The sequence below is a fragment of the Salmo trutta genome, chromosome 2 (assembly GCF_901001165.1).
Source record: "Salmo trutta chromosome 2, fSalTru1.1, whole genome shotgun sequence".
Lineage (NCBI taxonomy): Eukaryota > Metazoa > Chordata > Actinopteri > Salmoniformes > Salmonidae > Salmo > Salmo trutta.
Genome location: NC_042958.1, coordinates 57140114 through 57165011, shown reverse-complemented (window position 1 = coordinate 57165011; position 24898 = coordinate 57140114). Strand labels below are relative to the sequence as shown.

Here is a 24898-nt window from a genome sequence, read left to right as displayed (position 1 = left end):
CTAACCTTAACCCCAAATCCCTAATCTTAACCCTAACCCTAACACTAAACCTAACCTTAACCCTTAACCTTAACCCTAAAACTATACCTAACCCTAACTCCTAACCCTAAACCTCACCTAACCCTTAAGCCAAAAATAGCATTTTTCCTTGTGGCGACCGGCAAAATGTCCCCACTTTTCCGAATAGTCCTTGTTTTACAATCCTTGTGAGGAAATCTGGTACCCACAAGGATAGTTAAATAAAAACACAAAACACACACACAATCTACACATTGATATATAAACACATCTAAAAACAACTAGAGCCTTGAGGAATGTGTGTGTGTGTGTGTACGGCCATACCGTTCTCTGGAGCTCACCTGGATGTCGCGCAGCTGGGACAGCTGTATGCGCAGCTTGCTGGTGTTCTGCTGCAGGCCATGCAGGTGGTTCTGCATCTGCAGCCGCGACACCGTCAGTGACTGGGCGGACCCTGTGGGCGGGGGCGGCATCAGGGCCAACGGAGCCGATGGCGTCAGAGCTGGCCAATCAGAAAGCAGGATTAGGGTCTCGTGTATGTGCATTCTGCTGTCACGGAAGCCAATTATATCATCCATCGTAAAGGGGGGAGGATTTACACGATTATACATAGGTGTAATGATGATTGACAGAGTGGGGAAGGTTTTTAGGACACACAAAGCTGTATTTCTTTACATACATCTAGATTTCAGGGGTAACAACAGCAAGCCCGGAGTAAGCAAGTCTTTGACGCTTAAGATGAAATGACACAAGGGGCCATTGAAATGACAATGAATAAATGGCTTTGTTTATATGGCATTTTCTCAGGCATATTTTCTCATGCATAACAAAACAAAGGGACTGGTTTGATAAGACTAAGGTACACACAAACTTGGAGTTCACCCAAACTATAAAATCACATATTGCTTTACATTGAAAATAATCAAATTGCTTTGAAAATAGTCCAAGTAAGACCATTAGCATTGATAACTTCCCAGGCAAATAGATTTTGTAATTTAGGTGAACTAGCTTGGCACAACTAATTCTTGAAGAACGCCTTGTTTTGGGGGAGGGCTTGTCACAGTTCCAATGTGTGTCTAACTGCATTGTCTAACTAAAAGCTTGCCTTTTAATACCTGTCTGGATCAAAAAGGTGAAGGCCTACTTTCATCCGACAACATAAAATCCCCCTTACACAGACGACTTCCAGCAATTAACCATCTTTTTGCAGGTCTGTGTGAATGCTATCAGGAGTAGATATACATATTGATCTACCCAAAGCACCAACTATGCATACAAAGAAACCTAACCGCACCACTACCGATGACAACAAGTCAATCTAAATGACACTCCAGCAGGAACAGCAGGGATTGGGAAACACATTTTGAGCCCAGTCCTGAATCCAGACACTGAACACAGACATAAAGAATAAGAGAATCAAAACAGAATCCTCACAAAACTCAAAGTGCATCACACAAGAGACATCAACTGTAAGGGAAGGAATTTGTCATAGAGACACAGAGGGGGGGGGGAAGGACGAGGACTTCGGACAAGAAGATACCTTTCTTTTTTTTTAACCGTCCAGCTAAAATAAGGCACAAGAAGCATGGCACACATTACTAACAAAAGCGAATACAGACTTTAGTCACACATGAGCAGTTCAGCTACAGAACATTTACGATGCTCTGCAACCCTTACCCTTTATATTTCCAAGTCAATGGGACACAGTGAAAGTGAATGAATATTTGTTCTGTTTTCAGTTGATACTTACTGTCTGTTCCCGAGCAGTCACTGGACGTCTCAATCTTATCCCTGAAAAAGACAAAATAAGTTAAAGGTCCCCACTCTGTGTGTGTGTGTGTGTGTGTGTGTGTGTGTGTGTGTGTGTGTGTGTGTGTGTGTGTGTGTGTGTGTGTGTGTGTGTGTGTGTGTGTGTGTGTGTGTGTGTGTGTGTGTGTGTGTGTGTGTGTGTAAATGTGTGTGTGTGTGCCTTACGGGCTATCTGCCTCTGGTCCCCTGGTCAGAACAGTCTGCAATAGACCAGTCAGGCTGGCTATCTGTTTCTCCATGACCTCCATGCGCCCCCTTAGCAGTGAAACACATAGGGTATGAGTCAGTTCAGAAACACACAAAATACCCATTGCAAACACACACACACACACACACACACACACACACACACACACACACACACACACACACACACACACACACACACACACACACACACACACACAAAAACACACACACACACACACACACACACACACACACACACACTGGCACTCTCACCTGGTCTCGGTCTCGTTGCCTGGTAGAGGTGAACTAAAACCTGGTGCTGAACTGAAACCACCGCCCTCCCCTCCAGGTCCAGCCATCAGACACAGCTGATCTGACCCCAACCCTGACCCCTGACACCTAGCTTTGGCACTTTCCCCAAACACGGAGGAGGACACCGAGTCCCTCCGCAGGGTCTGCCTCCCAGGGGAGCCCCGGCCGGGCATGGTGCCCGAATACGAGTCCCTCATGTCAGGGATCTTCTGCGGGGACGAGGGGGGTGGCACCCGGAAACCCATGGCCAACATGGACGCGGCGTAGGCAGCATCATTATACAGCGGGCCTCCAGGCCTGTATAGGATGCCGCTGTCCATCAGCTCTCCCTGCAGAGCCGCCGCCGAGTAGGAAGTGAGGGAGCGCACGGAGCCGGGTCCCAACCCTCCACCACCACCTCCTCCTCGCCGGTAGAGAGAGCCATAGGGATCCCCCCTCGGGGGTAGGGGGGAGTGGGGGCCAGCCAGACTAAGCCGACCCCCTTCCTGGCCCAAGGAATAGGGGTCGGCATAGATCCCCCCTCCATCGCCCCGCAGGAGCACCATGCTTCTGGAGCCACTACCGTGGACCTCCTCATCGGGCTTCACGTCCCTCCGCTCCAGGATGGCACTGGGGGAGAAGCTAGCCTGGGCATGGTGCTGGAGATGGTGGTGCTGGGGCTGGAGTTGCTGGGGGTGATGCTGCTGCAGGTGGTGGGCCGCAATCTGGCCCCCGGGCGAGAGGTGGTGAGGGTGGGGGTGGGGGAGGGAGTGGGTGTGGGGGTGATGCTGGAGGTGAGGTTGCCCGGCATAGGAGGATGGACGGCCACCGCCACTGTAGAGGAGACGGACGCGGGACGGGGAGCTGGAGGGGGTTGAGGCGGAGGAGGAGGCGGGGGCGGGGGCATTGCTGAGGCGACGGTTGGATGGAGAATCCTGCTGGGGCGTGTACACCATCTCCCTCTGTCATTGGAGGAAGAGAGGAACAAATAGCTATACTCAGAATAGAATAGAGTGAAGTTGAATAGAATACCTTACAATACTATACAATACAATATTACTGGTGATTCAAAATAAAATTGCACATAATTGGATGCAGCTTGAAAACCAACCTGAGTTAATGACCCCCTGGACTCCTAAAGTATAATAGCCTCCCTGACAAGACAATAGCAGCCCCCCATGGATGCTACACCACAGGAGGTTGGTGGCACCTTAGAGCCCCCTGTGCTCTACACACACTGGAGAAATGACTGGAGCACCTTTGTTCTTAACTGACTTGCCTAGTTAAATAAACATTCTTTTTTTTAAATCTCAACCATCTACAGTACATCCTGTAGATGCAATTGCCTCCACATGTACAAAAAAAGAATCCCACTGGATGTGACTGACGAGCGAGGGGCGAACCACGACATCTCAGACTGGATCCCCGAGCCCCACTGTCACACAATCCCCGTCATAGACCACAGCAGAGCACAGCTTCACTGCATCTCCTCACACTACTCGAACCCGTCTCCTCAGCGCCAACCAACCTGCCAATCAATCTCCGCTAAGCCCTGTCGTCCATCCATTTTGTCCCTCTATCCTCCCTGTCTCTGTGCAGCGCTACTCGGAGGTACCGTCATGGTTTACAGTCTGTAATCTGCTCTGCTAGCTCATGTACGGCCCACTTCACCTTGGGTTTTATTTGCTGGGGGATAAGAGGGATCCTATGTAATATCCTATGTTTCACAGAGTTGTGGCTGAACGAGGACATAAATATACATCCTGCTAGTTTTTCTATGCGCCGTCAAGACCGGATGGCAGACTCGGGTAAGACGAAGGGAGGAGGGGTGTGTCTCTTTGTTAACAACAGCTGGTGTGTGAGCTCTAATGTTAAGGACGTTTCGAGTTTTTGCTCTCCTGAGAATACCTCATGACAAGCTGCAGACCGTACTATTTACCAAGAGAGTTTTCATCTATATTTTTCATAGCTGTCTATTTACCACCGCAAACTGATACAAGCACTAAGGCCGCACTCAACGAGCTGTATAGGGCCATACGCAATCAAGAAAATGCACAATTCAGAGGGAAACTGAAATTCATTTTACCTCATTTTTTCCATCATGTCACCTGTGCAACTAGAGGAAACAAAACTCTATATCACATTTGCTCCACACAGAGAAATACATTCAAGGTCCTCCCTTGCCCTCCCTTTGGCAAATCAGACCATAAGTCCATCCTCCTGCTTACGAGCAGAAATTCAAACAGGAAGTACCAGTGACGCGCTCAATACAGAAGTGGTCTAATGAAGCAGATGCTAAGCTACAGGACTGTTTCGCTAGCACAGACTGGAATATGTTCTGGGATTCATCCGATAACATTGTGGAGTTTTCCACATCAGTCACCAGCTTAATTAATAAGTGCATCGACGACGTTGTCCCCACAGTGACCATACATACCCCAACCAGAAGCCATGGACCCGGTCTGTAATACCAACTTGTTTTAAGCAGACCACCATAGTCCTCGTGCTGAATAACGCCAAGGTAACCTGTCTAAATGACTATTGTCCCATAGCACTCACATCTATAGCCATGAAATGATTTGAGAGGCTGGTCATGGCTCACATCAACAGCATCATCACAAACACCCTGGACCCACTCCAATTTGCATACCGCCTCAACAGATCCACAGATGATGCAATATCTATTGCACTCAACACTGCCCTCACCCACCTGAACAAAATAAATGCCTATGTAAGAATGCTGTTTATACATTACAGCTCAGCATTCAACACCATAGTCCTCTCTAAGCTCATGACTAAGCTCGGGACCCTGGGACTGAACACCTCCTTCTGCAACTGGATCCTGGACTTCCTGACGGGCCGCTTCCAGGCGGTGAGGGTAGGCAACAACACATCTGGGGTGTTTTGCTTAGTCCCCTCCTGTACTCCCTATTCACCCACGACCGTGTGGCCACACACACGACTCCAACACCATCATCAAGTTTGCTGACGACACGACGGTGGTAGGACTGATCACCGACGATGATGAGTCAGCCTAGGGGAGGAGGTCAGACACCTGGCAGTGTGGTGTCAGGACAACAACCTCTCCCTCAACGTCAGCAAGACAAAGGAGCTGATCGTGGACTACAGGAAACAGAGGTGTGAGCACGCCCCCATACACATCAAAGGGGCTGTAGTGGAGCGGGTCAAGAGCTTCAAGTTCCATTCTCACTTTTTATCGCATTCTTTTCCGCTTCTGTCTAGAGTGACAACGCCAATTCTCCACGGTGTATGCCAGCGTTTCCCAAACTGTTTGAGTTGTCGTCTAAATCACTTTTTAGTGTCCGATTAAATACACAAAGCCATGTTTCTAGCCGACACACCATTTGAGAACAACTGTGTATGTACAATATTATACAACATTATCAGTCAGCAAATAGCCTTTTTTGCCTGTGAGGGAAAGCGTGGATTCAAAAACAGTGCTACTGTTGTAGTATCATATTACTCATTCATGCAGACTTATTTAACAGAGACTGGCTGAGTTTCATTTGTGCTCCAGTAGGTTGATTAATAGCTACTCATTTTTCCATTACTAAACAACATAATATCACTGTCAGAACAGCATGAGTAGCTGCAAATATGTTATTTGGGGTGAAGGTGTACTTGGGCTCAGTATTTGCTCTCAATTCTGTAGAGAGCTTGCTGAGGTCCGTTAAACCTTTAGGAATCACGATTCCTCATGGCGAGCAAGGCCCACACATACAGATGGACAGAGACAGAGAGACAGACATAGATACACACACACCCCTCCCCCTTTACACTCACCCGGAGGTCTCCGTTGGCCAGGTGTGGGTTGTGGTGTCCGGGGTAGGTGCCGTAGACAGGCTCCTTACAGTAGATCTTGATGACACAGCGGTCCTGGACGTCTCGTGGGTCCTCCAGCTCATAGAATACGTTACGGGCCTCATCCTTAATCAGCAGGGCCGTGCTGGGGCACCTGAACATGGGCATTGACACCCGAGCATTTACAATTCAACAGGCCACTTATTGTTTGGTAATTACCTAATAACGATTGTTTTTGTTTCATTTCATTGAATTAATCTTTAGCTTGTCAGCTAATTAATCAGATGTCATTTTAGCTAAAAGTCAGCTATCATAAGGTGACACCAGTTGTCTTGAATGTTTATTACACCGTCTATGTCATTGTTATGTCATTCTTATGACAGCGTTATGTAGCCTTTATAACAAAGCATTCTACTAAAGTGTGATAAAGCCACCTTAGCATTGCCATGGTGAGCCTCTGGGGAAACATGTGGACAATGAGGGCTCTCAGGGTCTCCAGGCTGGTCAGCTCGTGGGTCAGGTGCACCCGCCTCGTCTCCTCGCCCAGCTGGAGGAAGAGAATGCCTGAGGGGAAGGAGGGAGGAAGGAGGAGAGGACCGGAAGAGGGAGGAGAGGAGAGGAGAGGACCGGAAGAGGGAGGAGAGGAGAGCAGAGCAGAGGAGAGGAGAGGAGAGGAGAGGAGAGGAGAGGAGAGGAGAGGAGAGGAGAGGAGAGGAGAGGAGAGGAGAGGAGAGGAGAGGAGAGGAGAGGAGAGGAGAGGAGAGGAGAGGAGAGGAGAGAATTGACATTCATTTGACTGTAATACCTCAACACACACACACACACACACAGGACAGAGGGCAGAGAGGGCACAATCACAATAATCTCATCTGTCTACTGGGGCTTTTCAAAATTAATTTGGGACAATCAGTGACGAGTTCGAAATAGAATCAAGTATAAACTTGAGAAACCTCCTCATGAATGTGATCCTCATTCTCTTTATGAACATAACTCCCTTTAGAGTGAACCTGCCTGCAACCCCAAAGATGGTACATATGACAGATGTTATGACTGTGGTCAATAAGACCGTGATATGAGCGTGACATGACCATTATGTTCTGACCTGGCGCACGGAGCTTGGCCTGGCTGGATGAGCGTGCCAGGGGCAGGCTCTGGCGGAGGCGGTTCATGCGGTTGAACCCGAGGGGAACGTCGGCCTCAGACATGGTTTCTAGACTCTCAGCCGAGGCAAAGGACACCCTGCTGGCCTGGTCGGCTAGAGCCGGCTGGTCGGGGTTGCGTCGGATCACACGGGGGGTACGGGCCTATGGGATAGAGGGAGTCAACCAGGGAGTCAACCACTGCAAAAAGACAACCACAAAATCAGACAAAACAAGTCAACCACTGCAAAAAGACAACCACAATAACAGACAAAACGAGAGAATTGCATAAAACAAGATAAAACCAGAAGACACAACAAAATCAAATCGAAGTTTATTGGTCGCGTACACAGTTTATCTACTACTGCAATGTGCAGTAGTAGATACTGTATATTAGAATGAGCTTAATAAAGAATACAGCTTTGTGAAGAATACAGTATACGTATACACCGTGTGAAAAAAACAGTATCAAATAAACAGTCCAGTGTTAAATGTCTCTAAAACAATCCCAGACAACGATACAACAGCGCAGCTGTATCCTCAGGATGAGACAACTGCATAAAACATCATGACGACGCAGCCACCAAAACTGTTGTAATAAACATATTTTACAAAGCTTCAAACAAATGTATTTAAGTGTGAGCTGAGGAGTTAAACTTGTTGAATTCATTTTGAGTGCACACTAGCCAAGAAACAATTTACACTAAGAAATGGAGCAATATAAATAGGCCTATCTAATATTAATGCTATGTAAATGATGTGGACTTAAGTGGTTAAGTGCCAGATTCACCAGTATCCACTCTACAGAGAATTAGAGGAACCAACATAACACTAGTTATGCTAATGCTAACAAACGAAGCTAGCAGAACACTAGCTAGACAGACCTCCATTGAGATGCATGTGACCACTGAGCCTTCAGCCTTCACCTACCCAATTTAAACCACAGAGAGAAGATAAGATGATGAAGATGTGAGGAAAAGTGAGGATGAGGAAGAGGACCTCTTGTTACAGCAGTGCGTTGCAGGAGCTGCTAGAGCAGGTTGTTTATAATGAATCCCTACCGACAGATATTTTCCAGCCCAAAGACCACAGTAATGAGCTCCCACAGTGCTCTGTGAACACTGCTCACATTCAGTTATGCATCTGTTGTCTCCCCAACCGCCACCGTTGAGCTTGCTTTGATTTGTTGTTCCTGCAATAGGCACACTCAAAATGCACATGGGGGTATGTTCACACACACACACACACACACACACACACACACACACACACACACACACACACACACACACACACACACACACACACACACACACACACACACACACACACACAAAATGTACATACACACACACTCGTCACAAATTGAGCAGGATGACGGATTGCGAGTGGTGCCCCTCATTTGTGTTGAGATTTATGGTCTGTGTGAAAACCATAAGCAGTGCACCTTCTGCTTCTAACATCCCACAAGCATCAAGCTGTTGAGAAGAGAAGTTGGTGGCATGAGGGAATTACAAAGTTTGGGGTTAGTCAGCTGTAGAGAGAGGATGGAGGGAGCAGGAGAGAAGGTGTGTGACAGAGAAAGAGAGAGACAGAGATAGCGAGAGAGAGAGTGAGAGAGAGAAAAAAAGAGATAGAAAGAGAGAGAAATAGAGAAAGAGAGAAAGAGGGAGGTGAGAGTGAGAGAAAGAAAGAGAGAGAGAGAGCGAGAGAGGAGCGAGAGAGAGGCAAAAGGAGGAAGACAGATTCCGAGACCAAGCGAGAGAGACTTAAGCAGAGAATGAGAGGAAAAGTCGTAAAGTGCAACACGATGGTTGACTTCCTGTCGGCTCTTTCCTAATTAGTTGTCATTTCAGTGTGCAGGCAGCAGCTGTGGAGAGGCTCAGAGGGCAGGACTCCTCTCCATGCGCTCTGTATGCCCACGTTTTATTCCCACTGTGTCTGTCTACATTACGAGCTGACATTTTCTCTGGGGTAACGCCCAATAAACTCCCCACCTCCATCCTCTTCAATAGCACAATCCAAGGGAGGAGAGGGTGGAATTGGCGAGGAACGCCTGGGAATGTGCTTTCCAAAGTGAAAATCTCTGGGGGAATATAAATACATATTTTTTGCAGAATGCCTGGACATTTCACAGGAGTGCATATTTTTCCAATTCCACCCATGCCCTCGATAATCATGACCATGTTTCTGCCTGTGCAATCAAACTTGGATAGGTACTGTAATAAAGTTCTCCATCCAATGAGAATAATTGGACGCCGCAAAAAAAAATCTATAACTTCTTCTGAGCCTGTCACGCTGTTATAAGTCCGTTTGGTTGTCGTAAATTCTTATGACCTGTTAAAACAGTGTTTTGTCATTATGTCAACAGCCTTATGAAGGCATTATTTTCTGCTGCAGAAGAACTTATGACCTCCTTTATGTCTTGGAAGGCCATTCTGTCTCATGGATTCTCTCTTGGTTTATGACAGTGCTTCTCACCTGACTCTTGCTAAGGCTGGGTAATCTCTATTGAAGATCTCATGGTCTTTTGCGTAAAACATCAGTCATGGTGCACTGTTATCTCTGTCAACAAGAGGAACTATGCAGACAGTAGATACAGCTTCCATTACAAAGAGAAAATACCCAAACTATAAAATGTATGACACCGGACAACCACATAAGCAATATAACTGGAAGTCAATCATTTGTCCAATAACAGGCAACACGTTTAGTGACACGTTTAGAGGCAGTGAGAAAGTGTCACTCCTGTGCACAATCATTTCTTACCTCTGTGTCCCTTATTGGGGGGTCTCTGTATGACTACATGTCTCAAACTGTTAACTGTCTCAATGTATTTCTTCACAATCCTACATCTCTATCAATCACCGTACTGTATCTCTACTGCCCCAAGTCTCTATCAGAATGGAATTACATTAGTACATCTCTGCAGCTGCCTTGGATTTCTCTCTCTCTCTCAATTCAATTGAATTCAAGGGCTTTATTGGCATGGAAACATACGTTAACATGGCCAAAGCAAGTGAAATAAGTTCTCTCTCTCTCATGTACTGCTGTGTAGTTCTTTTGAGGGTCTGTTTGATCATCCTTCACCTGGCTATCTTACTGCTCCCCTAAGTCCTGTCTGTCCAACTACCACTACCTCATGATATCATTCCCTATTTCTCACCACCGATTGGTTGGCTTCCTCAAAGTGGATTCTCTCAGACCAATAAGTAGAATATGTGATGATTGATAAGCTAGCGTTGTATAGCTGTGCCCCGCGCCTGTCTCCACCCCTGAACCCCTTCCTCACTTCCGTCTCCGCCCCCCTGTGGATCTCGGGCAATTTCATGGGCATTGCTACCCTGCAGTCCTGGCATACCTTTCCAGTGAGCTCTGTAATTGGGGGACCTTTGACCTCAAGGATGTGTGTATGAGCACAGGTCTGACCAGCATACTCTAATCATCTAATGTACAATAATAGTCAGTGTATCCCTTGTGGGAATACACAAGTGCTCCACTCGTGGACAATCCCCCTCAAGCTAGTTGTGTCCTTGTATCCAATCCTTGTGAGAGAGTTGTATACATGAAACCGATCCCACCTCATATAACCTCTGTCTAAGTACAGTTATATAACGAAGCATTGGAAGAACTTTTCTAAGGATTTTAATTTTGCTTCTCCAGTTTAAAAGAAAGTCCTTAATAAGTCCTCATTAAATTATTATTAATTTATGCACCAAACATCCTCTCTCTGTCTTGGCAGATCATAGCGAAGTGTGTCGATAAGTGATTCTGGCCACGTGCCACAGCATACAGATGTTGGATCTTAATTTGAGCCAGTTTGCTACAGCAGGAAAATTATTCTGCAGCAACAGGAAATGTGAATTATTATGTGGATTATAATTAATGGACATTTTTGTAGAGGTTTATATATTTTTTGTTTGGGCAAATCAAGTCTGAAACGTAAAAGTGGAAATTACACATTTTAGAAGCCTTTTATGCACCAAACATCCTCTCTCTGTCTTGGCAGATCATAGCGAAGCATGATCAGCCGCGGGCTGATTTTTTCTTGAGTGGATGGTCGGGGGCCGGAACATAATTACAAATAATGTGTAGACTGCAAATTGACCGCAAGAAGCACAAACAGATATATTGTTTCACTAAAACATAATAATTTCAAACCTTGCTTACATTTGTGTACTATCACATGTTTCTCTCTATTATGCGTGGGAAGACTTGGGAACAGATTTCTTAAATTAAAATCACTTGGAGCTGATTTCCTGGTGTTTTTACAGCCTTTTATGTCCAACAATAAAAAAAGAATAATAATTGTAAAAAAAAAAATTTACATTTCAGAAAAATTGGGGGACCATATATAACCATACGCGGGCCATATCGGCCCGCCAGTTGGGGAGCCCTGCACTACACGTTTGCATTTTCTGCAGGTGGTCGCAAGGGGAAACATGGCCGCCGTAGGCATCCTAAGCCTTTTAGGGCTGCAAAACACAGGCCATTCTCAGAGTCAGATCAGGGAATAGTGATTTTCCACCCAACACCATATCAACACGCAGACAGCCAAGGACAACAATAGCAGCTGTTCAAATGCTTTAGCTACTGAGCTAGCTAGCTGGGACCCCCAAGTGTCATGGTTAGTCCAGGGATACCCTCTATTGTAAACAATGTTGTTGTGTGTGTGTGTTTATATGAAAATGTATGTACTAACTACTACTGTGAGCCACTGTGGATAAGAACGTCTGCTAAATGACAAAAATATATCACAGATATTCCCCACTTAGACATCGAGGGTTTCTGAAGTGCGACAATGTCTTGTCAAAATACTATATACTAACTATGCTGCTTCTACATTTCAGTCCTTTGGCAGTAACTCTTACCAGTGCATTCAACCAGGACACTGAACAACAGCATAGTGATTTTAGCTTTGTTTTTTGTAGAATATACTATTTATGGTGCCATTGTCCTCTACAGTATATCGACAGTCTCTGTCACATACAGGTAACTGCCAAAATTAAGGAAACACTTGAGTAAATGAGGGACACAAAGTATAATGAAAGCAGGTGCTGCCACGTGTGTGTGGTTCCTGAGTTGATTAAGAAATTAAAACATCCCATTACGCTTAGGGTCATGCCCAATTTACCAGTATTTTGGCTCCCATGGCTAGAAGAAGAGGTCTCAGTGACTTTGAAAGAGGGATCTCAATGGAGCATAGGGGGTTTAAAGGGGGTGTGTGTCTGTCACTAGATCTCAACTCAATTTAACACTTTTGGGAGATTGTGGAGCGGTGTGTGAGTCAGTGTTTTCAGAACACCAAATGATGAATTTCTCATGGAAGAAGGTTGTCACATCCCTCCAGACACTTGTATCATTGCCAAGACACATTGAATCTGTTCCTGGCGACTCTGGCAGCTCGATGTGGCCCAATGCCCTACTGACACTTTATGTTGGTGCTTCCTTTATTTTGGCAGTTACCTGTATGTCGCCTCTGTTCACCTCCTATCATGTGCAATAATCAATCAAGCACTCAACCTACCAATGAATCATCCAACATATCAATCAAAAAACATTCAAGCTGCACTTTTTTGCTACGCCACTTACAGAACACCTAACAATAGCCCCTGCATGAAATCCATTTTCTGTTGTGAGTAGCTCTGAATAAAAGGAGTCAAGCCCAAGGAATCCATGCACCGTAGGAGACTTGATGACTTCACCTGGGTCGGATGAATGACTCATTGTACATGTGAATACGGCTAGCGCCTTTACATGGCTCTAAGGCTGCATTCCAAATGGCACCTACGTAGTGCACTACTTTTGACCGGGGCCCATGGGACTCTGGTTACAAGTAGTGCACTATGTAAGGAATAGGGTGCCATTTGGAACACACTTCAACTATAGTATAGACTTTCTGGCCTGATTCAACAGTAAGGCGGGGAAGAGGAGACAATGGACTCTGATTACTTTCCCACTCCAGATAGACAGACAGACCGAGGCCTATGAGGGACTGACAATGGTATTAATGTTTGTATTAGTGGGGCTGGGATCTGCAAAAGGGAGGGAATTATACAGAAGAGGTCCTCGGTTCCTCTGTTGTTGCCTAGCAGTCTTTGCAGTCAGAAAGAGAGAAGCGATAGCACTGCAAGCATATTAATCCATGGTATGGCCTCCCCACGGAGAGTAGTTTAAACAGACAGACAATCCCTCCGTTTTGTCGGAGGATCTGAGAGAATGTGAGAAGGAGGCGAGTCTTCAAAATGATTTTGTGATTTTGCTGGTGTGGATGTGTGTGTGTGTTTCTGTATGTGCATAGCTTGTGACTGTGTGAATATATTTACATTTACATCAACGACCTTCCGTGTAAATGTAGGCGTGTTTGTACGCTAATCTACAGTGTGCACGTGTGCATGCACGTGCACTTGTGAAGTGCTAGCAAGCCAATGAAACATCAAAAGAAACTAGCAAGGGGCCGTTACAGACACAGACATTGACACAAACACACGCACAGCGAGCGAGCTAAGAGCACTGCTGAAGGGATTTCTCTTGCATCAGAATAGTGAGAACAGCAGCCTCCCTGAGAGGAAGGGAGGGCGAGCGATAAGCAATCCCGTTAGAACTGGGAGCCAACAGCGAACAGGGGATTCAATAAAGCCAGTGTGTGTGACATTGAACGAGATAAGAGGGAAATGGACTGCTGGCATATGAGGAAACCACCAGTTATGTAATTAGTAGGGAGGCATTGTATGACATGCAAATTAGGAATGCAGGGATTGGAAATCCAAATAGGAAATGTACATTTGTGACTAAATGATGAAATATTCTGTATATTTACCGTGGAAATGTAGTGGAGAGACTACTACACTAATGGAATGCCTCTGTGTGTAGAATGCTTCTGTCTAGATGCTACTAAGATACCTAACACTGCCATTCTACACTGTAGACTTCTGTTGGCCATCTATTCATTCTGAAAGCATTAACTCTTGATGCAAATGTGGAAACTTGGGCTTCAAACACACTTTGTTCCTTCCTCTGTTCTCCTCTCCTGCCTTATTGTTTGGTCAGCAACACACAACAGTCAGATCTCTGTCATAAAGAATTGTTCATATGAAGAGTTCAATTCCAAAACGCTTTATATCCATTTTCATTTTGGGGGATAAATTAGCTTATATTGTTTAAAGAAATGATGAAAGAGATTGGTGTGTTTCAGAGATATAAGTAGCACGGCTAGGTTTTACACAGTCAAATGTGAAGAAATGTACAAATTCTACATTTGTGACATCAATGTTCAGAAAACAAAATTCCATAGAGTAATACGAGATCTGTATGTGAACATTAAGCAGATTGCCTTATCCAGAGTGACTTACAGTTAGTGCATTCATCTTAAGATAGCTAGGTGATACAAACACATATCACAGACAAATATAACAGACACAAACATTCCATTCCAGCTAAACAATGCATATATAGCATTTTGCAACAAACCAAAAAACATCTCAACTGAATCAGTAGCCCTTCCATTCTACATTCTCTGTATCAACTTTACATAGTGGCATTACAGAATATGTGGGAACCAATATGTAGCGCCCACATGGGGGATGCACAGCAGCCATATTGAGCCAGAATGCTTATTTTGTCCACTAAGAGCACCTAAACCTTGCAGACAGAACTGTTCTACGGTCGTGGTGGTTCATAAACACGGAATGTAAACCACAACTGTTGCGAATCAGGCAAATTATTTATATGTTACAGATATTTTAAGTCTCCTTGGCCCAAATCCTAACCAGAGATCCAGGCAAAGTACGTTTTCGCACAAATCTCTCATTGACATCAAGGCATAATTTAGGTGATGTCCAATTTCAGCACACAGATCTCAAATTGGGATTTGGCCCCACTATGAGGGACTCAAAATACAGCAGCAGATGCATTCCTACACCAGTAACAAGTCTCAGAGGTGTGTGCCAACACTGCAACACTCACAATGAGGAGTAGAGAAGCACAGAGTGTATGCACACACAGACACTATGAATGTTTATCCCATTATAGACAAATCCACAGAGACAGAGACACATATTCACACTAAAACACAAACAGTCTTAGCACTGACCTTGAAGCTCCAGTAGTTTGGCTGTTGCTAGGGGGAGAAAGAGAGAGGGAAGAGGGAGAGAGAGAGAGAGAAAAGGATAGGGAGTTAGATATGTTCCCATCCCTTAAGCCGGACAACTGTCTTCTCCCTGACAACTGCTGCTAGTCAGAGAGAGAGATGGATGGAGAGACGTGTGGGGAATGGAGAAAAGGGGATGTGAGTGAGAAAGATCCATCTATCCGCTTCCAGTCAGATGTTTGTAAAATAATGCAGACGTGACGAATAAAGTTGGGAAGATTTGAATGTATACTTTATCTGAGGAGAGAGATGGAGAGACAGAGAGAGAGGAGTTGAAGACTTTCTCAAGACAATAAAGGAAGGGTATAATAATACCATCCTATTTCTCTCTCCGTCAGATCCAATCGGAAAGTGAGGGGCTAATTATTGTGATGATAGACCAGATTAACTTCCGATGTCCTTCAGTGCCATCATAATAGCCTTTTAATTGCTTGTAATTGCTTCCCAACAATGAATCAAATGTTTACAGACACTACATCCATACTAATGACAAACACACACCAGCTAGCTAGCAATCCAAGTGAACACCTACTGTTCACACAATTAGCTGGCTCAAATTCAGGAGTGGATTAAAGCAATACACAGACACTGGATTAAAGAAGCTTGGCTTTTTAAGGGAATTTGGGCAGCCTCCAACGGAGAGGACAAAGTTCATTAAATCTATTAGGTTGTGTTAGATATTGTGACTGTGTGTAGTGTCCTTGAGTCACAGTGACAATTGTAGGCTATAACCAAGACACTGTGACAAGATTATGTAGGATTTGTGCCAGGGGTGTCAAGTGCACAGTTCAATTTTGGTTCCATCTAAATTAGGGATGATACCTGACTATCTTATCACTAATCTAAACATTTACATATGAGTGATTTAACAGACGCTCTTATCCAGAGTGACTTACAGGAGAAATTAGGGTAAAGTGCCTTGCTCAAGGGCACATTAACAGATTTTTCACAAAGTCGGCTCAGGGATTTTGGAACCAGTGACCTTTTGGCCCAATGTTCTTAACCCCTAGGCTACTTGACGCCTAAACAGCTTGGTCGATCTTGAATTGTGGTGGCATTTGGGCATGGCATTTTGGAGAAAATTAACAACATTTTCTATATTTTTGGGTACATCTTCCCATTCTAAATGAACTAATATTGCAGACTTGAAATCATTTTTACCATTATTATAACATTGTGACACCCGTAGGAGTAGTAACACCAATGACAGAAAGACCAATGACAAATTGAAGGTATTATTGTTGAAAGAACATTTTATTTTAATAGCCTTCTTTGTTTTTATTGATCGATACAATATATGAAAAACTTTGTTTACTTTCTAGCTTTCAAAATAATAGGTAGATATCCCTAAATCCCCAAAACATCATCGCTACTGGGATAACCCAATTTGCTTGCCCTAAGTACTTTAAACAATGCATAAACATAAAACAGGGTTTGCCAACTGGCAGCCCACTGGCCGAATTTGGTCCGTGGGTGGTTTTATTTGCCCCCCCCCAACAAAAAAATATAGACAGTGCCCTTCGGAAAGTATTCAGACCCCTTGACTTTTTCCACATTGCGTTACGTTTCAGCCTTATTCAAAAATTGATTAAATAAAATAATTCCCTCATCAATCTACAAACAATACTCCATAATGACAAAGTGAAGAGTTTTTTGATATTTTTGCAAATGTATTAAAAATGTAAAACAGAAATACCTTATTTACATAAGTATTCAGACCCTTTGCTATGAGACTCGAAATTAAGCTCAGGTGCATCCTGTTTCCATTGATCATCTTTGAGATGTTTCTACCACTTTATTGGAGTCCATCTGTGGTAAATTCAATTGATTGGACATCATTTGCAAAGGCACACACCTGTTTATACAAGGTTCCACAGTTGACAGTGCATGTCAGAGCAAAAAACCAAGCCATGAGGTCGAAGGGATTGTCCATAGAGCTCTGAGACAGGATTGTGTCGAGGTACAGATCTGGGGAGGGGTACCAAAACAGAGACTGGGAGACTAGTCAGGATCGAGGGAAAGATGAACGGAGCAAAGTACAGAGAAATCCTTGATGAAAACCTGCTCCAGAGCACTCAGGACCTCAGACTGGTGCGAAGGTTCACCTTCCAACAGGACAACGAGCCTAAGCACACAGCCAAGACAGCGCAGGAGTGGCTTTAGGACAAGTCTTTGAATGTCCTTGAGTGGCCCAGCCAGAGCCTGGACATGAACTCGATCAAACATGTCTGGAGAGAATGTGCAGCAACGCTCCCCATCCAACCTGACAGAGCTTGAGAGGATCTGGAGAGAAGAATGGGAGAAACTTCCCAAATACAAGTGTGCCAAGCTTGTAGCGTCATACCCAAGAAGACTCGAGGCTATAATCGCTGCCAAAGGTGCTTCAACTAAATACTGAGTGAAGGGTCTGAATACCTATGTAAATGTGATATTTCCATTTTTCTTTTTTTTAAACATTTACAAAAATTTCAAAAAACCTGCTTTTGCTTTGTCATTATGCAGTATTGTATGCAGATTTATAAGGAAATAAAACAATTTAATACATTTTAGAATAAGGCTGTAATGTGAAAGAAGTAAAGAGGCCTGAATACTTGAGATATATTATCATTTTTTAAGTTTCATTGTTGGACATAAAAGACAATGAAAACACCAGGAAATCAGCTCCAAATGATTTTGATTTTGGAAATCTATTCCCAAGTATTCCCATGCATAATAGAGAGGCATATGATTGTATACAAATGTAAGCAAGGTGTGAAATGATTACGTTTTAGTCAAGTATTTAATCTGTTTGGGCTTCTTGCAGTCAATTTGCAGTCTACAAATTATTAGTAATTGTGTTCCGACCATCCGGTCAAGGAAGAAAATCAGCCCGCGGCTGAGTCTAGCTGATAATCCCTGCCATAAAGTGTTGCAGTATGAAGGACCTACATTGTGTTTTGTGATTGATAACCATTTCAGGATAAACAAATGATGAATATCCATTTTCATTTTAAAGTGTTTTTCATGGTTGCCATGGCACGGGACGCAAATGCAAGAATGACCCAGCTACATTCAGATATATTATTCTATTCCATTAGCTCAGAGCTAGACCTTTTAACTCCCTCACTCTCAGTTCCTACCCTCTTTTGAGACAGAAGGTTCAGTCCTACCCTCTGTTAAGAAAGAACCTTCCATTCCTACCCTGGTTTGAAAGGAAATATTCAATGAGTTCCTACCCTCTGTTGAGAGAGTATGTGGAGGAGAGAAGCTGGATGAAGAAAGACAGAGCAGAGGCAGGAGAGGAAGAGAACAGAGGCCTGTGGGCTCCTGTGACCCAGATACAGAGAGCTTTGTGCGTCCTGCAGGCTGCTGTCCGAGTCAGCGCTAGTAATCATGTGTCTGCCTGCATGGCCATATTACCACCAATCAGACCCCATGCAATATCACCACCAATCAGACCCAATGACATATTACCACCAATCAGACACCATGACATATCACCACCAATCAGACCCCATGACATATTACCACCAATCAGACCCCATGACATATCACCACCAATCAGACCCCATGACATATTACCTCCAATCAGATCCCATTTTACTGGCCAGGCCTCTACACAGTCACAAGACTGTAATTGATCACTATAACTAGGACTTGACTACTGATACTATGGTTGGTTGGTTGGTTGGTTGGTTGGCCCTGTCCGGGGGTATAGTTGGACGGGGCCACAGTGTCTCCCGACCCCTCCTGTCTCAGTGTCCAGTAATTATGCTGCAATAGTTTATGTGTCGGGGGGCTAGGGTCAGTCTGTTATATCTGGAGTATTTCTCCTGTCTTATCCGGTGTCCTGTGTGAATTTAAGTATGCTCCCTCTAATTCCTCCTCTCTCTCTCTCTCTCTCTCTTACTCTTCTTTCTGAGGACCTGAGCCCTAGGACCATGCCTCAGGACTACCTGGCCTGATGACTCCTTGCTGTCCCCAGTCCACCTGGTCATGCTGCTGCTCCAGTTTCAACTGTTCTGCCTGCGGCTATGGAGCCCTGACCTGTTCACCGGATGTGCTACCTTGTCCCGGACCTGCTGTTTTCGACTCTCTCTCTCTATCACACCTGCTGTCTCTAACTCTGAATGATCGACGATGAAAGCCAACTGACATTTATTATTAGTTGACCCAGCTGGTCATCTATGAACATTTGAACACCTTGGCCATGTACTGTTATAATCTCCACCCGGCACAGCCAGAAGAGGACTGGCCACCCCTCAGAGCCTGGTTCCTCTCTAGGTTCTTCCTAGGTTCCTTCCCTTCTAGGGAGTTTTTCCTAGCCATTTATTGCTGTTAGCCTATATCTACAGTGTGTAAAGTACATCAGTGTCTATGAACATCATATGGGTATAATCAAATGTGTTAACTTTAACTTTAAATTGAAATATGAAGTTGAGAATGGTTGCACATATTATTTGTATTAAATGTCATGTGTCTTCTACTGTCTTTATCAACCCTAATAGAATCTTGAAGCAGATATACACTATCTTGTACACCCCTAGTCCTATGATGAATACCAAATCAACCCCTACCCCCTAGGCAAGGTTGAGGCTTGCTTAAATATATTCAGTTATTTAAGATACAAAGAAGTGCCTAGGAGATGTTGCTAGGGTCGGATTTGGAATTCAGAAAACGTGCCTATGTCAACTCAACATATTGGTATTTATTAGGATCCTCATGAGCAGCTGCAAAAGCATCAGCTACTCTTCCAGGGATCCACATGAAACATGACATAATACATGGTACAGCACATTATTAGTCAAGGACTGAAATACATACATTTAAAACGTCACACATAGCCTACATATCGTACATACTGTACACACAATATCTAGATCTAATACCGTACCAGTCAAAACTTTGGACACAGCTACTCATTCAAGGGTTTTTCTTTATTTTTACTATTTTCTACATTGTAGAATAATAGTGAAGAAATCAAAACTATGAAGTAACACAATAACACAAAAAAAGTGTTAAACAAAAAGTGTCAAAGTAGGCACCCTTTAACTTGACAGCTTTGCACACTCTTGGCATTCTCTCAACCAGCTTCATGAGGTAGTCATCTGGAATTGAGACTGTGCCTTGATGAAAGTTCATTTGTGCAATTTCTGTCCTTCTTACTGCGTTTGAGCCAATCAGCTGTATAGTGACAAGGTAGGGGGGGGGGGGGGGTATACAGAAGATAGCCCTATTTGGTAGAAGACCAAGTCCATATTATGGCAAGAACAACTCAAAAAAGCAAAGAGAAACAACAGTCCATCATTACTTTAAGTTAATACGTCAGTCAATACGCACATTTCAAGACCTTTGAAAGTTTCTTCAAGTGCAGTCGCAAAAACCATCAAGCTCTATGATGAAACTGGCTCTCATGAGGACCGCCACAGGAAAGGAAGACTCAGAGTTATCTCTGCTGCAGAGGATCCTCAGAAATTGCAGCCCAAATAAATGCTTCACAGAGTTCAAGTAACAGATACATCTCAACATCAACTGTTCAGGGGAGACTGTGTGAATCAGGTCTTCATGGTCAAATTGCTGCAAAGAAACCACTACTAAAGGACACCAATAATAATAAGAGACTTGCTTGGGCCAAGAAACACGAGAAATGGACATTAGACCAGTGGAAATCTGTCCTTTGGTCTGATGAGTCCAAATTTGAGATTTTTGGTTCCAACCGCCGTGTCTTTGTGAGATGCAGAGTAGGTGAATGGAGGATCTCTGCATACGTGGTTCCCACCGTGAAGCACGGAGGAGGAGGTGTGATGGTGTGGGGGTGTTTTACTGGTGACACTGTCAGTGATTTATTTAGAATTCAAGGCACACTTAAACAGCATGGCTACCACAGCATTCTGCAGCGATACGCCATCCCACCTGGTTTGCGCTTAGTGGGACTATCATTTGTTTTTCAACAGGACAATGACCTAACACACCTCCAGGCTGTGTAAGGGCTATTTCACCAAGAAGGAGAGTGATGGAGAGCTGCATCAGATGACCTGGCCTCCACAATCACCCAACGTCAACCCAATTGAGATGGCTTGGGATGAGTTGCACCGCAGAGTGAAGGAAAAGCAGCCAACAAGTGCTCAGCATATGAGGGAACTCCTACAAGACTGTTGGAAAAGCATTCCAGGTGAAGCTGGTTGAGAGAATGCCAAGAGTGTGCAAAGCTGTCATCAAGGCAAAGGGTGGCTACTTCGAAGAATCTAAAATATATGTAACGACGTGCGCTGAGAGTCGGGAAGCAAGTTCAGGGAGGGAGTGTTTTCATAAATAAATGGAACATAATACAAAACAGGAATGTGTTATTTCAGTTGTGATGTCTTCCCTATTATTCTACAATGTAGAAAATAGTCAAAATAAAGAAAAACCCTTGAACCCCTGTAGGTGTGTCCAAACTTTTGACTGGTACTGTACATAGCGCAGTTGAAATGACAATACAAGATATATAAAATGGCTGTGTCTCTTCACAGTCCCCTTTGTGCAGTAAGGTGTTCTTTTATCTGTTTTTTTAACTGGTTTTATTCCTAACATGAATTACCCGGGGTGGTATTTAATATAGTGTGTTTCCCAGCCTCTGTTCTGTTCTGCGCCTGGGGACTGTGAAGAGACCTCTGGTTGCATGTCTTGTGTTGTACCAATGAGTGTCCGAACTGTGTGCCAACTGCTTGAATATAACGGTCGGTACCTTCAACACATCAATACCTCGCACAAAGAGCAATAGTGATGCAGTCAATCTCTCCTCAGATTTGAGCCAGGAGAGACTGACATGCATGTCCTAGCACCTACCTCTACACATCCATTTTGTACTCGCATAACTCCACCCACTAACATATCAGTAGACTTATGCATATGCATATACATTAAACACATTTTCCCACGTCTCCCCCCCCGCTCTCTATTCATGTATTCATCCACCTTTCCCTCTTCATTCCGCTGACTTCAGTTTCCCCTGCCCACCTCTCCTCCAATGTGCACTAACAAGAGGGCGTTTCAGAACATAAAATCTTCCCCACACAAAATAAATCGTCCCCCTATGCACCATGAAGGAATTCAATGCCCTGCCATATATCTCAATTACACAAGCTGAAAATCCCACGATGGACCTATGTGTACAGAGAGAGGGAGAGAGAGAGAGAGAGAGAGAGCGAGAGCGAGAGAGAGCGAGAGAGAGCGAGAGAGAGAGAGATGAGTGGAGCAACGGATGCCTGACCTGCATGCCAAGTAGTCATCCCTGTACTCACCCTCTCTCTCTCTCTCTCTCTCTCTCTCTCTCTCTCTCTCTCTCTCACACACACACACACACACACACACACACACACACACACACACACACACACATACACACACACACACACACACACACACACACACACACTCACAAGCCCCCTCCTGTTCTTTCAGACACTGCGGCACCACAACCACACCTGGCCAACACCTGCACACTGGTAAAACCTGGCATGAGCCAGCCCAGACACACAGATCATACACACACACACACACACTCACACACCCCTCCTCTTATGACTGCAGAAAGGAGGGAGTAGAGGAGAGGCATACCTATTGCATCTTGTCTTACCTGCACTGGTCTCAGCTACACACTCACACACACTCACACAAACGAGCACACACTGGCTGGTCATAGTCACATGCACACACACAGTCAGATACAGAAACAGATCTCTTCCCTACATGCATACATCACTCTCTTTCTCGCTCTCCCTTTCTCCTCTCTCTCTGCCCCACATGCAGCGGCAGAAACACATCTATTCCACAGTAACACCAGAACACACAGGATTCTGCACGTCTCCATTGATTAATGACTGAAAGGGAGAACTGGTACCGTTGCTGCTACTCAACGAGCCTGCTGCTGCCGCTGGCTGACTGGTGGTGATGTGCTGGTTCACATGATGCTCCACATGCCTCCCTCCCCTTCCTCCTCCCCCCTCTCCATTTTCTGACTGCGGCGGCTCTGTCCTCTCGCTCTCCCGCGAGCCCAGAGGAATCAGTAAATCCCAGGCGGTGTTGGTCTGGATATCTGAAGTAGAACCAGTGGAACTTCCTCTCGCTCTCACTCTCTGTCCCTATACCATTACAGCCCAATCGCAGTTTCAGTCATTCTCTCACTCCTCATCTCTCCCTCTTTGTTTCTCTCTCTCGCTGCTGCTACTGCTGCCATCCGCCCTCTCCACTCTCTCTCTTTGCCTAGGCATTGCCAGCCATATGATATCATTGACTGCCTTATAAGGGAATGGGGGGGGGGCAGCGCGGGGGTTACCGTGGCAACCGTGGACTCCACCTGTTTCTCCCTCTATCTGCCCCTCCGTCTCTCCCTCTTTTTCTCTCTTTCGCACACTTGTGTGCAGAAATAGATGGCTGCGCCAGGGTAAATACACAGAGCAAATAAAAGCAAAAGGGAGGAAACAGAGGTGGGGATGGAGTGATACTTGGCCGATGGAGGAGCGAGTGCGGAGAGACGGGAGTCTATGATGAATGGTGGTATTCACAGGCAGGTGATTGGGGTAGAGGGACGGAGGGATCAGGATAGAGGGATGGGGGTAGGGGAGAATCAACAGTCTACACAGCAAAGTCATGGTGCTTTGCATCTCTAACAGCTTTGGCATGCAGGCATTGACTGCAAAGCATGTGGTGGATGAGAGGAAAAAGAGAGAGATAGAGAGGGGGATTTGATGGGTGGAAGAGGTCAACCTTTCATGTATGGATCAATGGGTCTATTTCCTTCCTATATCAAATCTCTGTTTCCATCTTCCTCTAACACCTTCTGATAACTATCAGCCAACGATGTCATGATAAACTGATTAATTGACCTGTAGCCTGGATACTCCTGTGGTTCTCAACTGTTTTTGTACCAGGGATGGGTAATTGAGGGTATTAAGATGTTACCTGCTGTTGGCGGCCACAGTTAGGTGATCTCTGGCCCTGAGACATACAGGGGCTGGCCGGGTACTTCTGATTTTTCTGGAGGTCCATAAAGGCTTCGTGCTGGCGCTTTATGTCAGCCTTGTGAAGGTTCGTAAGGGCCTCCAGGCTCTTGGCAGCGATGGCGTTGTGGCGTTGGCGGTTCCCAGAGGTTGGCGCCAGCCCCCCGTTGTTGTTGTTGTTGTGAGGGAAACGGCGCGTGCCGCCGTGGCCCAGGGTGTGGTACTCACGCGGGAACTCTGCATCCCCAGAGGAGATCATGTGACCCTTTCTTCTCTCCCGACCTGGAGGGGTCAAAGATGAGGGAACGTGGGGTCAGGGGTCAAGCAGAGAGAAGAAGGGAAAGATAAGAAAATGTGCTGTGGAGGTTATACGGGGGAATGAATAAAAAATGCTAGATCTCAGACTTTAATATTAGATTTCCCTAAAGTTAAATAGCATCCTGACAATATTGATGTATGTTACAGTATGTTCATGGGAGGAGATGGTGGAGATGGTGAAACGGGAATATCTTATTACTATG

The 24898-nt window shown here is 44.9% G+C and overlaps 1 protein-coding gene across 5 annotated transcripts in view; it reads right to left on the bottom strand.

The window, feature by feature from the left end:
* The window catches only part of LOC115158246 (SRC kinase signaling inhibitor 1), a 37824-nt gene extending 13168 nt beyond the window's left edge, over positions 1-24656 (bottom strand). For 3 of the 5 annotated variants that reach the window (XM_029706962.1, XM_029706971.1, XM_029706989.1), the window contains exons 1-10: positions 24340-24656; positions 15361-15387; positions 7232-7433; positions 6564-6693; positions 6112-6283; positions 2290-3269; positions 1993-2082; positions 1769-1809; positions 1559-1582; positions 360-520 (exon numbers count right to left, since the gene is read on the bottom strand). In XM_029706962.1, coding sequence (XP_029562822.1) covers positions 360-520; positions 1559-1582; positions 1769-1809; positions 1993-2082; positions 2290-3269; positions 6112-6283; positions 6564-6693; positions 7232-7433; positions 15361-15387; positions 24340-24636 — 2124 coding nt within the window. In that variant the 5' untranslated portion in view covers positions 24637-24656. Of the gene's footprint in view, positions 1-359; positions 521-1558; positions 1583-1768; positions 1810-1992; positions 2083-2289; positions 3270-6111; positions 6284-6563; positions 6694-7231; positions 7434-15360; positions 15388-23278; positions 23613-24339 lie in introns of those variants that run through there. The other 2 variants (XM_029706998.1, XM_029706980.1) reach the window with 2 other exon arrangements.
* Positions 24657-24898: the final 242 nt, after the last annotated feature.